General features: G+C 42.2%; 1 protein-coding gene across 13 annotated transcripts in view; it reads right to left on the bottom strand.

Annotated features, from left to right (window-relative positions):
* Positions 1-12583, bottom strand: part of baz2ba (bromodomain adjacent to zinc finger domain, 2Ba) — a 69753-nt gene that overhangs the window by 26366 nt on the left and 30804 nt on the right. For 11 of the 13 annotated variants that reach the window (XM_037790615.1, XM_037790592.1, XM_037790676.1 and 8 more), the window contains exon 3: positions 3107-3289. The exons of 1 other annotated variant lie outside the window; for it this stretch is intronic. In XM_037790615.1, coding sequence (XP_037646543.1) covers positions 3107-3287 — 181 coding nt within the window. In that variant the 5' untranslated portion in view covers positions 3288-3289. Of the gene's footprint in view, positions 1-3106; positions 3290-12583 lie in introns of those variants that run through there. One more of the 13 variants, XM_037790583.1, reaches the window with a different exon arrangement.

Raw genomic sequence — 12583 nt, 5'->3', positions numbered from 1 at the left:
AATACTTACTTCTGACTTAATTTTAATATTTGTACGCATTTAAAAAATCTTTTCTTCCATTAAGTGCAATGTTGACATTAATATACAGCTGGTATGACAGTTGTTTATTGCACCTTTAGCACAACTCATTGCCCTACTGTTAGTTTGTGTATATGTTTATTTGTGTAGACCGAGAACATCGTTCTCAAATTACCTCGCTGGGCTCTTTTCATGTGAGGAGCGACAGGGTGTAAAAACTAGATTTAAACAGCTTTTGAAAGTGTCGCTTCTTATCCACCTGACTATAGAAGAATTAAATACAGAGCGACCGTCTTCTATTTGTGTAAGAATTAACTTCAGATTTACCTTTCACTGAGTGCACAATGCACCTAATTTTAAAGGGCTGCTGTACTGTTTCTGCTATACAGTAAAACATTCATCGTTAAATTACAGATCATTTTGTCATAATCCAATTTCAGCACACAAATAATTTGTGTATTGATATTTCTTCAGTTTAGACAGTGTCACAATACGCTATGGCAAAGACTGGATACTGGCGGTGAGAAAAAGAAGTGTGTGTATAAGGTGTAAAAAGCTAACCTCTTTCTATCCTTTTGGCATTCAATTTCAGCACAGAAGAATACTTCATCAACATCATCACCGTCTAGCGTTTTCCTGAGCACAATCATTTCTGGCAGGGGCGACTGCCACGTATTACCTCCTCCCAGAGTCAGATGCAATTTGGTGCAAGCATATTTCATGCAAATTCAATTTCTATTCCAGAAAAAGGAGAGCAAGCCTGCTTGATGCCTCAGCGTAAGCCAGGTAATACACATGCAGAAAAAAAAAAAAGTGATGACTGAAGAAAAGGAAAGTGTTGTGCACAGTGTAGATGAAAATGTCAAACTACTATATACACTTGCACACACCACAGAAATGTAAAACAGAGTGACACCGGAGCACAGCGTTTTCTGAACTAATACAGTCTGGGATCTAATTATCCAGCGTAGGGCCAGTTATGTATGCTCGATACCAAAACACTGAGGAAGTCTGTTAATGAACATGATGCATCTCACAGACTATTTTTAAGTGAGAATCAAACTGTTTTGTGGTTATGTGGCGAGAAACAAAGCCTTACCAGCGTGCCAGAAGTGTGACGTATGAGAGTGTAGCCCTTTGTGTTGGCTTCAAGGCCCCTCTCCACCACAAGACAGCAGAACCTGCCTTTTGAATGTCATTAGAATATGCTGAATATGTAGAGGCCGCCTTGCCAGAGTCAGCTAGCGGATACGAAGATAAACGACTGCAATGCAACCCCCAGAAAGGCCAGCCACAGCATTCACTTATGCCTGGGGTGCCCACCTCTCCCCCGCACACCCCGCTCCTTTCTAGGCATCTGCAAATGCCTTTTCAATATTAATGCAGGCTTCCAGAAGGCGAATAATTAAATCTAAAAATTTGAAGCGAGAAAGAGGCACGGGAAAGACATACCTTAGGATTACCTACTCTCTCTTCCTCACTCTGTCTCTCTCTCACTCCCTCACCCTCTTTCTCATTCTGTTTCAATCCTTCCTCCACTCTGACAAACTGCACCGCCTGCTTTTTTTCATGTTTGGATGCTGCCGAAGGGGGATTAATTTGTTGTTTGTTGCAGTCAATCAAATTTCCACAGACAGATTTAAGTTAATTGCATCCGTGAGTTGATCCCTGAAGAAGAGAGTGCTACAAGCGTCGATCAGCTTTTATTCTCCAAGTGATATCCTCATCAATGACACATGCGTGCACGCACATACACAGAGCCCGTGCTCATTTATATGTTCTTCAGATTTTTTTTTAAAGTGTTATTGGCACATTGGCAAAGGACCTTGAATCAATGCCTTCGCAGTCTGTGATGAAACTCTTTCCTTTTAATTATGATACTTGGAAGCAAAGGAGATAACTTCAAACTCTTTTGGCTTATTTGTATATACATGTTTGCATTGCAGTCCACACAATGAACAAGGTGTGACACGGAAAAGGAATTGGCTTGCTTACAAATACCCACATAGCGCAGCAGAAGTTCAGAGCTAACAGCCTGCCTCTCAGCATTTCATTTGACGCTCAGTCCAAAATCGCTTATCTAGAAAATCTGAGCACACGTAATGGCACAGAGGGATAAGAGGGATGTATAATGCATAAGGAGGAGATGCTCCTAATGGCTTCTTCTTTGGGGGCAGCACTGATGTTGAGATGGAGGACAAAACAAGGGGCTTTATTTTGCTCTCTCCTTCTTCCTCTTCTCGTAACCGACAGAAAACACAACAATCACAGAGAATATAGCTATTCCCCGCTCGGCGCAATCATGTGTGTGGATGTGTATGTGTGTGTGTGTGTGTGTGTGTGTGTGTGTATAGTGGGCTTATGAAAAAACAGCAAGACATTAAGAAATGAGGAGAAAGAGAGTATGAGCAAATGATTCACTCGCTCTCACAAGGGATATTTGAAAAGCACACAGAGATACAAACACATGCACAAATGTACACACTCCTCTTTGCCTAATGGCTTTGACCAATACATAGAAAAGAGGCTGGAAGCTGGACAGGGCTGACTAGACACTGAGTGGCTGACAAATGTTAAATCATGCAGGCAGAAGGTCTCTCTCTCTCTCTCTCTCTCTCTCTCTCTCTCACACACACACACGCATGCACACACACATGCATGCACAGTGTCGTGCTGAGCCTGACTCTGAGGCAGCTGGAGCCAGAGAGCTGAAGGTTGTCAGGAGACATGGCGAAGCATGTGTGTGTTTCTCACACAAAAGAGCCCCCTAATTGTTTGGGATTCATTAATGCAGCAGCTTTTCAATTGCAACCCAAGCTGTCAGGGAAAAAAAATCCTTGTAGCTGGGAGAGAGGTGTATTCACACAGGCTGCAAAATAACTGTATAATTAATACTGGAGGAAACTCATTTTTCATGCTAAAGAAATGAAGAGGATTCTGAATGCTATCGAGACATGAAGGTGACCATATTTGGCGTGTTTTTATAGTTACATGGAAACAATGCGCGCTGGTGTTTTTTTTTTCTTTTTCTGCACACGTGTTTTTTGAGAGACAGAAGATCGACGGAGGGAGAAAAAGTGCTTCTTACCAGAGGTGCTGAGGGTGGCTCCCAGTGCTGAGGGGCTCGGGGCCAGGCTGCTCTTAGAGTGGGGAGCCGGGGATGATGAAGAGGAAGAAGAGGAGGAGGAGGAGGATGAGGCCGCAGGGGAGGAGGTGCGAGCAGCAGACAGGGTGGGCGCAGGGGAGGCCAGCCGCTCTCCAGACTCCATATCTGTCAAACACAATCCAATCAGCAGGGTTACAATAGCAAAAGCACACACTCGCAAACACACACACACACACACGCTTAAACACACACACACAAATGCATATTGTCACACCTACACAACATGTTCTTGCAAGCGCACGCACACACACACACACACACACACACACACACACACACACACACACACACACACACACACACACATACACATACACATACACACACACACATCTCCTGACACTTTTCCTTTCACATCTCACTTCCCCTGAACAATATTTCTATTTAGCCATGCTCACTGGCTCCCAGCCTCCATTGATTCTATACGGGGTGGGAAGGAGGATGACGTCTTTAAGGACTCTGATACCGGACAACAAAGCAAGTTTTACATTTCTAGGCAAGAAAATGCTGAGATTGAGTTCTGCAACAAGACACTTTTACCGAGAACTCTCCTACTGAGGTTGGAGTGGGATGTTTGGAAAGACTCAAACACTAAATACTTTTCTTTGGAATTCTCTCAAACACACAGAGGCACACATGTGTAAACTCTCTCTCACACACACACACACACACACACATCTATTTGTCAACCAGGATCCCTTTACATCTCCTTGATGAAAAAGAATTACATTTAAATTTAAGAGCTCTTTGAGGCCTTTAAAGACAACATTTCTCCCCGAGTCCTTTCAGTTTCAGCTACAACTAAATGGAGAGGCTTTTAGATGATGGGTGCATTAACCAACACTGTAGCTTTCCATTATCGGTCTCACAGTCACCACGCCAGCCATTATCAAACCAACCAACAACATAAACCCTCACAAGAAACATTTGGCCAGTCGGCATCCAAATATTTTACTTACATTATTCAACTTTAATCCGCTTTTGCTTACAACTGAGAACACAATGTGGCTGTGCCCACACAGCCGCTAACTTGAGCAGCCAAATAAATACAAAACAGTTTCAAAACACATGAATTTGCACACACACGCGTGAACGCAGACTTACACATTTCAACCCCCGCTGCAGACAGACACACACACAAAATCACCTCCCCTGTCTATCACATCAACCTGACTCTTTTTCTCTCTTCTCCTTTTCCATATCCCTCTGCCTGACACTAATCCAGGACTGAAAATCCCCTTCAAAAGCACAGTTTGCAGATTGTGTTTTACAGGCAGGCTTTGTTATTGTGTCATTACACATAAACAGTCTCTGCCTCCATCTCTCTTTCCTTCCCTCTCTCCTGCCACCCCTCCGCCACCCTCCCTCCCTCTCTCCTCTGCAGTGGGAGCAGAGCCACTGATTAAATCTCTGAGACAAAAGCTGCTATCCTCTGAATATCAAGTATCAGCCTTTCGCCAGGAGCAACACTGACAAGAGAGAGGGAGAGTGGGAGAGGGAGAGAGGGAGAGCGAGAGGCGCGGATGACAAGAAAACCTGCTGCAGTCCACGGGGAGGAGGCTAGTGTGCCATCGGACTTGGGCAGCCATGACTGCCATTGCTGCAGTGGAAAGATGGTGGTTGTGTAATTACGAGCAAGGTCAAAGGTCCTCCGAGTGGCCTCTCATGCGAGGTGACAGGATGTGGGTTAAAGAGCCAAATTATCATCCCGAACGACAAATAAGTGAACGTTACATATTAGTTACAAGAATAAATTTCTGGCTGAGTGAAGATGAAGTGTTTTATTGTAATCTTAACCAAAAACTGCTATCTCTCTGCCACATTGTGTTGCATGAATGGCTGTCACACTCTGTGCTCCTTCACTTCGGCTGTCACCCTTTAAATGTCAGGTTAGGGTGAAAAAAAAAAAAAAGATAAAAGATAAAAAAAAAAAAGAAGAAGATTTTTCCATGGATGATTCTGACAAAAAAAAATATGTAAGTATGATTAGAAGTGTGCTGAAAATGGAGAGGAGCTGTGGCCCTTCATAATTATCATAATGCACATGAAAACAAAAGGCTTGTGTCTCAGAGGACAAGCAAGCTTATGTGGTGTCAGCTGGTAAGTGAAGCGGATCATTCCCTACCTTTTCACAGGGAAGGGGAAAAAAACAGAGAACGAGGGAGAGAAAGAGATAGCCGAGATTGAGGGGAAAAAGGGATAAGCAAGACAATACACTCTGATTTTGTTGTGGGAAAAAAAAAACAGAAGAAAGGAAAAAGAGTAGAGAAGATGAAGGACAGGCTGTAAACCATTCCTGTCGTTTCTCAATATCTGCACTTAATGTCTCGCCTTGTCAAAACGTGATGATGTGAACAGAATTGATTTCCCCCCTAACAAACAACAAAAAAGCAATCCCTCCTTTGCAGAGGTGTAAAGCAGAGCTACCCTCCCCCTCATCTCCTCTCATCTCTCACAATCTCTCAAAGGGCCTCTTTCTGGGATGAGAGATGGAGAGAGAAAGGACAGCAGGGGGAAGAAACGACTGCGCGGCGAGTCCATCTTCCTCCGACAACTACAAACTGATCACTTAGTGCAATTAAATCTAATAACAATAATAAGATTGAGCTCGGCAATGTACCACCAAATGCACAGCCACAACAATGATTGCAACAATAATGGAGCGCCAAGGTATTTAAGGATCCAATCCTGACTTAATTATGAGAAATTAAAATGGATTTAGCATCAGAATTAGCTTGATTTTATAGGTAATTAACGGCACGCCACAGTGGCGGTATAAGGCAAGCGTTATAATCTCCGTGAACGGCTAAATCAATTTGACTTGAACAACACCGACCAATCAACGCGGAGCGGTGCAAACAGAAACAGCAGGTCTCGCAGATGCAAGGAGGAAGAGAATTTATGCTAATGGCTGAACTATGATTTATAAGATGTGTTCCAGCGCCGGATTCAGAGTCACGTCCACAAATACACCACAGCACCCAGCTGTCAACGCATGCAGCTAATAGTGGCTGGATGCAGCGGCCCTTCAGGAGATAGTGCAGCTATAAACAGCTCTGCGGTTTTATGATTGCATGTGGCCTTCATATAGGAGCCTTCACATGTCAGTAGCATCTGAAAGGAGGGCAGGATTGTATAAAGGAGAGATAGAGTGCGTGCATTTGGTGGTGGCATAATGGCCTGTATGCTGCTTGGTATGTGGCCTTACATCATGCATATGTTTAGCAGTGTTGTGTGTCTGCATGTGATGGTGCTTGGTTACGCGTGCAGCGGTTTTTACAAAAGACTGCCAATACATGTGCCTATAGAAGTGTGTGTGCGCATGTGTGTGTGTCACAGCCTCAAACTATTCAACCCCCTGTGTGTCTCACTCCTGCCCCTTTCCTCCTCGCCCCTTCAGCATGCACACACAAACACACACACACACACACACACACACACGCACACACACACGTACACACAGTAACAGATGGCTGATACTAACTGAGATAATCCGCCAACAGAGTCATCAGCATGGATCAGTGGTAATCAGAGTGTGGACACAATGTCTCTTCTCCAGCCGTAATGGAAGGAGCGCCTGGCGCAAGTGAAGGGAAATGCATTATTCCCCATGATGCCCTGACCCCATTCAAAGACACACGGTGGCTCCCAGCTCTCTTTCTTTTTTTTCTCCACCTTACCGCAGCCGACAAAGACTGTATCGTCGCTGCTTCCACAACATTCACTCTCTCCTCTGGATCCCTTACTCCCTGCCTTTTATTGTGATCTGCAACTGTGTCAAACACAGACCTCTATTTCCCTGCGTCCTGCTCCGAGCAGTTAACGAGAGAAATGTCAACGTAGTGTGTCACGATGAAGGTTGCTGGTGAAGAAGAGGATCTGAATGAGTAATCCACCGTTAGCACTTCTTGTTTTATCAGCGTATGGGAGTGATTGCTTTTTTTTTTTCTTACACTTTCCTGAACAAACATATTGACTTGTTTTTTATAATACCAATTCCAGTAAATAATGAGGTTCTCTTTCTGAGAACTGATAATACTTGTCTGGTATCCAGAAGTTGCTCTGGTTACCAGGTGACAAACTGTCAGTCAGTTCTCATGAATCACTCATTACTGAATAGCACACACATGCAGAGAAAGGTACCGTTGCAGTTGTGTTTGTGAAAGTGAGAGCACTGACACTGACTCTGAATCAGCAAAAACATCTTTGATTTCTGACCTTGTATAGCTGAGGCACACTGTTCCCATCTATCTCTATGTTTGTATATGTTCGTGTGTGTGTGTGTGTGTGTGTGCGTGCGTTACTGTAGACACGACATGTGCATATGGATGTGGATGTTTGTACTTTGCATGCTTGTTGGCAATGAACACTAACTGAGCGAGATCATCTTGCTTACAGCAGAGTGCACGCACAAGCTTGCTTGACCCCTTTTCCTTCTCCGTTCATCCCTTCCCTCCCTGCACACAAACACACACACACAAGCGCACACACAAGCACACACAAGCACACACCGTCAGCCAGGAAATGACATAACCAGGCGTCTTGGCAAAAAATTAAGTGACAACCTTTGTCCAGAGTCAAACATCAACTCAGAGAACATTTAAAGAGACAGTATGAACTGTGTGATTCAGAGTCACACCACTGGTTGCAGAAGTTCATGACAAAAGTAGTGTAATTTATTCCAGGGCTGTTGATTGATCATTTGGGTCTATAAAATGTCCAAAATTTGTGAAAAATGTCCATCACAATTTGTTAAAGCCCAAGGTGATGTCGTCAAATTGCTTCTTTTGTCCAACTAACAGTCCAAAACTCAACGATATTCAGTTTATTATTACATCAGACAAAGATAAAAAGCAAATCCTCAGGCTTTAATGTTTGGTACTTTTATTTGGAAATGACTTTATTAATCGTCGAATCGCTCCAGCTCTATTTCATTCAGAGTATCATATCAATGTATCAACTTCATGACACTTTGGAAACGGGCCTTAGTGAAGTAAATTTGAATTCATAAAATAAAAGAATCACTGAATTGTGATATTAAATTGGACATTTGCAGAACTGCGTAAGTGCCTCGTAAACTGACAGTGGATTGAGCCGAGGCCTGAAAGGAGCACAAAGAGACAGCATGCCCCAGTGTGGCCTGTCTAGGTGACAACAACGAGAGTGACTCAGACCCCTCCCTCGGCTCTGCTCCTGCCCAGTGACAGATGGCAGAGCAGGGCATGTAGGGGATGGGCACCATCTCTCACCCCGCCTCAGCTAGCCTTGGCAGTGGTGCTGGCCACAGGTCTTATTACAGCCACACCACTGCCTGCCTGCCTGCCTCCATGTAACACTGGAGCTTACCACGCTAGAGCTGCTTACTGCCTGCCAGGGCACAAAGGTAATGATATGGTCCTGTGTGTCGCAAATGGTAGAGCGTGGCATTGAAGACTTTCCAGCTCCCGTATTCACTGGGCCCTGTCGTAAAACACACACACATGCGTATCCATGTCGCTGTAAGAGGCTTTAGATAAAATATAAAACCAAATGGCACGCCACGCGCATGCTGTATATTTTTGAAATGACAAGAAATCAGCTCTCGCCAAATGGCTTTATTTGCCTTTTCAAGCATACTGTAGATGCCAAAGGCTGGAATCAACACCCCTACTCACCATCCGTCTGTGCCGGCTTCCCAGTGACAATAATGTGATTTTGGGACATGGTGATGACTCGGTGGAGAGGAATAGGATAGGCTTGTCACTTGTGTTTGATGTCAAACCTATGTGTGACAGAATAGTGTTACTCAGCTCAACCAGACATAGCACTACTCCCATTTCCTGGCCATAAATAGAAAAGAATGAGCTGGTAGTGAGTGTGTGTCTTGTGTGGTTGTGAAACAGCATCTGTGCGTGTCTGTGTGCACACAAGCACACCCATATGCACCGTTCTAAGTATCATAAAGTAAGCTCAATAAGAAAATTCCCATCTCTTATGCTCATTCGCATCTGCATCCAGCCAGAGCTAATTATTCTCCCCATGGTAACCTAGCGGGGTCTTCACATCAAAAAACCAGAAGTGTGCATCAGGCAATCATCCCTGATGAATCTGCCCTTCTCCCTCTGCTAGCCACTCACACTCATCTGCCAGTCTCACTGCTCATTACGGGTTTTCTGCAGACTGAACCAGATCTGCTCGCCACTGGCTGCATGTGTCTACAAGAGTCCATAATGACTTTGGAGCTGTTTGGAAGCACAGAATAACACCATCTTGATGCTTCAGAGAATAGCACATGCATTCATATAAACACAGACACACACACACCAGATGCATTGGAGGCACGGTTAGTGGTGAGCCAATGCCTGTTAAGGTTAATTACCATTTAGATTACACACTGTAGTATTTTACATTCGCTCCCGTCCAATTTTCACAACACAGCTTCATTGTATGTAACTCGCTGCAAAGAGCAAAACTGATGATTTGCAGAAAAAATTTACCCCAAGGCCTTAAACAGTGAGCTTAGATACCAGGCGCACAACTCGCTTCACTAAATACATTCCCCTTATTAAATACAGTAACTAAAATTCTACAGACATTTGCTGATGTTTGCAAAATTTTGCAGAACTAAATCAACTGAAAATGCATTTTTAATTATGTCTTATTACTTCCAGTGACATTAGTAGCACTGTAATTGTTGTAATACTACCTGTAATATCTACTTTTGTGTTTTGAGTCTAGAGAAAAATACATCTGCCATAAGATTGATGCAGAATCAACAATCGCTTAATGTGTTTCAGCTGTAAACATTTAGTTTTCTTCTTCTTTCTTGCATCTCAAGACACACATGTTTCAATCTTGCCCTGTGCAATCTGCCTCAGATTAAGTTGCTAACTAGAAATCCAAAATGTCCAAAGGTACAGTATTAATAAAATAAATGTTCATGTAATCTAAAAAGTCTGGCTGTGAAAGTTTTGACGCCAATAATTTCTTTAACGTATTAACGATACTTGTGATTTTTAGGTTGTAGCAGACTTTAAAGCTAGAGTGAAGATACTGGTATCATGTGAAACTAGAACACCTCAGGAAACCATTGATGCCAACCATGTCATACTAGCTTGTCGCGAAGGAGGATAAATAACGCTCCAAACTTATACACTACATTTTGGCGAGGAAAAACTGTCATGGCCATTTTCAAAAGGGTCCCTTGACCTCTGACCTCAAGATATGTTAATGAAATTGGGTTCTATGGGTACCCACGAGTCTCCCCTTCACAGACATGCCCACTTTATGATAATCACATGCAGTTTGGGGCAAGTCATAGTCAAGTCAGCACACTGACACACTGACAGCTGTTGTCGCCTGTTAGGCTTGAGTTTGACATGTTATGATTTGAGCATATTTTTTATGCTAAATGCAGTACCCGTGAGGGTTTCTGGACAATATCTGTCATTGTTTTGTGTTGTTAATCGATTTCCAATCATAAATATATACATACATTTTTTCAAGATTGCTGAAATTATGTAGTATGTAGTACTTTGTTATATAAGTAAATATTTTAAATTATGCACTGATTTATTTAGGTGGTATCATATTACACAAAAGTTCTGATATAAACCGTGGATTACAATTGTTGAGTGTGATTTCCTGTTTAAAATATAAATAAGATATCCCACATTCTGCGAACTGCACATGGTTAAATAAATACAGGAAATACAAAAATACATAAAACGGAATAACAGGAAATAGCATCGGTTATCAGGGAGTATCAAGGAAAGAAAGAGAGAGAGAGAGAGAGAGAGAGAGAGAGAGAGAGAGAGAGGGGGGAGAGAAAATGAGCGCTGTACTCCAGATATGCATAATGCAAATGACATGCATGTCAAATGGCAAAACAAACTGACAGTGACAGAACAATGGAATAGCCAGAGAGCGGCGAGCTTTGCTTGAGCAGTCGTTGGAGCCTCCTCTGTCCATTTCCATGGGAAGAAACCATTTAGAATCTGTTCTGTTCAAACTGAAACTTTACTTGCAGGAGAAAACTGACATCACTGTGCAAATGTGACAGAATTCAGATAAGTGGTGTGATGGCAGAAATAGCTTATTCATGACTACCAGTTATAAGAGCCTCGTACTGATCCTGACGCACATAATGTGGTGTTTAAGGGAACAGAGTAAGTAGCACATGTATAGTCAGTTATACTTTTTATTGCTCCCCTCAGCCACACAAAGCTTCAGTAGCCATATTCCTCCTTCACTGGCCAAAGTGTCCAGAACAAAGATACCCGTGAAATGTTAACAGATTTAACCTCTGCAATGCAGCGTATTTTGTGATAATTCAATTTAATTCACCATTATGGCTACCTTACAGGATACAGTGAAACTCAAAACTCTCTTGGGGTGAAACATGCTACCTATACATGTTTGTTTACACATATGCATGACAAAAATGACAAAAATAAGCAGCTCCTCATATTACAAGAGACGCATCTATTTCATCTGCATCTATTTTGATAATCGATTCATCTTTTAAAGGAGTTTTCAAGCAACGCCAAACATTACCTAGTTCCAGCTGTGAGGGTTTTCTGTTGTTCTTTGTTTTATGTGATAGTAACTCGAATGTCTTTGAGTTTTCAACTGTTGGTCAGACAAAACAGTTTGAAGATGTCACCTTGGTCTTATAGTAGAGGTGTAAGAAGTTTTTAATTTAATAGTTTACATGCAAACATTCACATCATAAAGTAGTGCTATGATGCTGGATGTTACAGGGACTATGATAAATGTAAATGCAGATCCCACTGTCCTGATTGCATAAAAAGTAAACTTTTTTACTCTGATGTTGTGTGTCTTTATACTATGACAGTTTTCCTCAAATTAGACTAAGAAAAAATGCAATATAAATATATCGCCTTGCTAACAGTATAGCAATATATCGCAATATATTTAATTGTAACCCCTGAATCATGATACGTATCTTATCGTCAGATTCTTGCCAATACATAGGCCTAGCTTATACGCATGTTATAGATCAAATGATTAGTCGGTTAATCAGGAAAATAACTGGCAGATTAATCGATAATGAAAAAGCCCTATTATCAACCAATAAACATTTCAAAAAGCCTTGTTAATTACCAGTAAATCATTGTAAAAAAAAAACTCCCAACACATGCTTTTCATTGCGATTCTTTCTTGCATTAGCCAAGCTCACAGCCAACCCTGAAATACAAAACTGTACGTAGTTTAGGTGAAGTCATTTTTGGTCTTTCCAGTGGTGCTAAACACATAAAAGATGCAGAATCATGATTAATAGTATCAGTTGGGTTTCTATAAGTTCCCTGGTTTCTCGGGTGTAAATCACAAGTTTCATCACAATGCAATATTATTTTGATTCTTTGGACAACGATACGATATCTGCTGATATCACAA

Source organism: Sebastes umbrosus, chromosome 2 (genome assembly GCF_015220745.1).
Source record: "Sebastes umbrosus isolate fSebUmb1 chromosome 2, fSebUmb1.pri, whole genome shotgun sequence".
Lineage (NCBI taxonomy): Eukaryota > Metazoa > Chordata > Actinopteri > Perciformes > Sebastidae > Sebastes > Sebastes umbrosus.
This window is presented reverse-complemented; position numbering and strand designations above follow the sequence as displayed.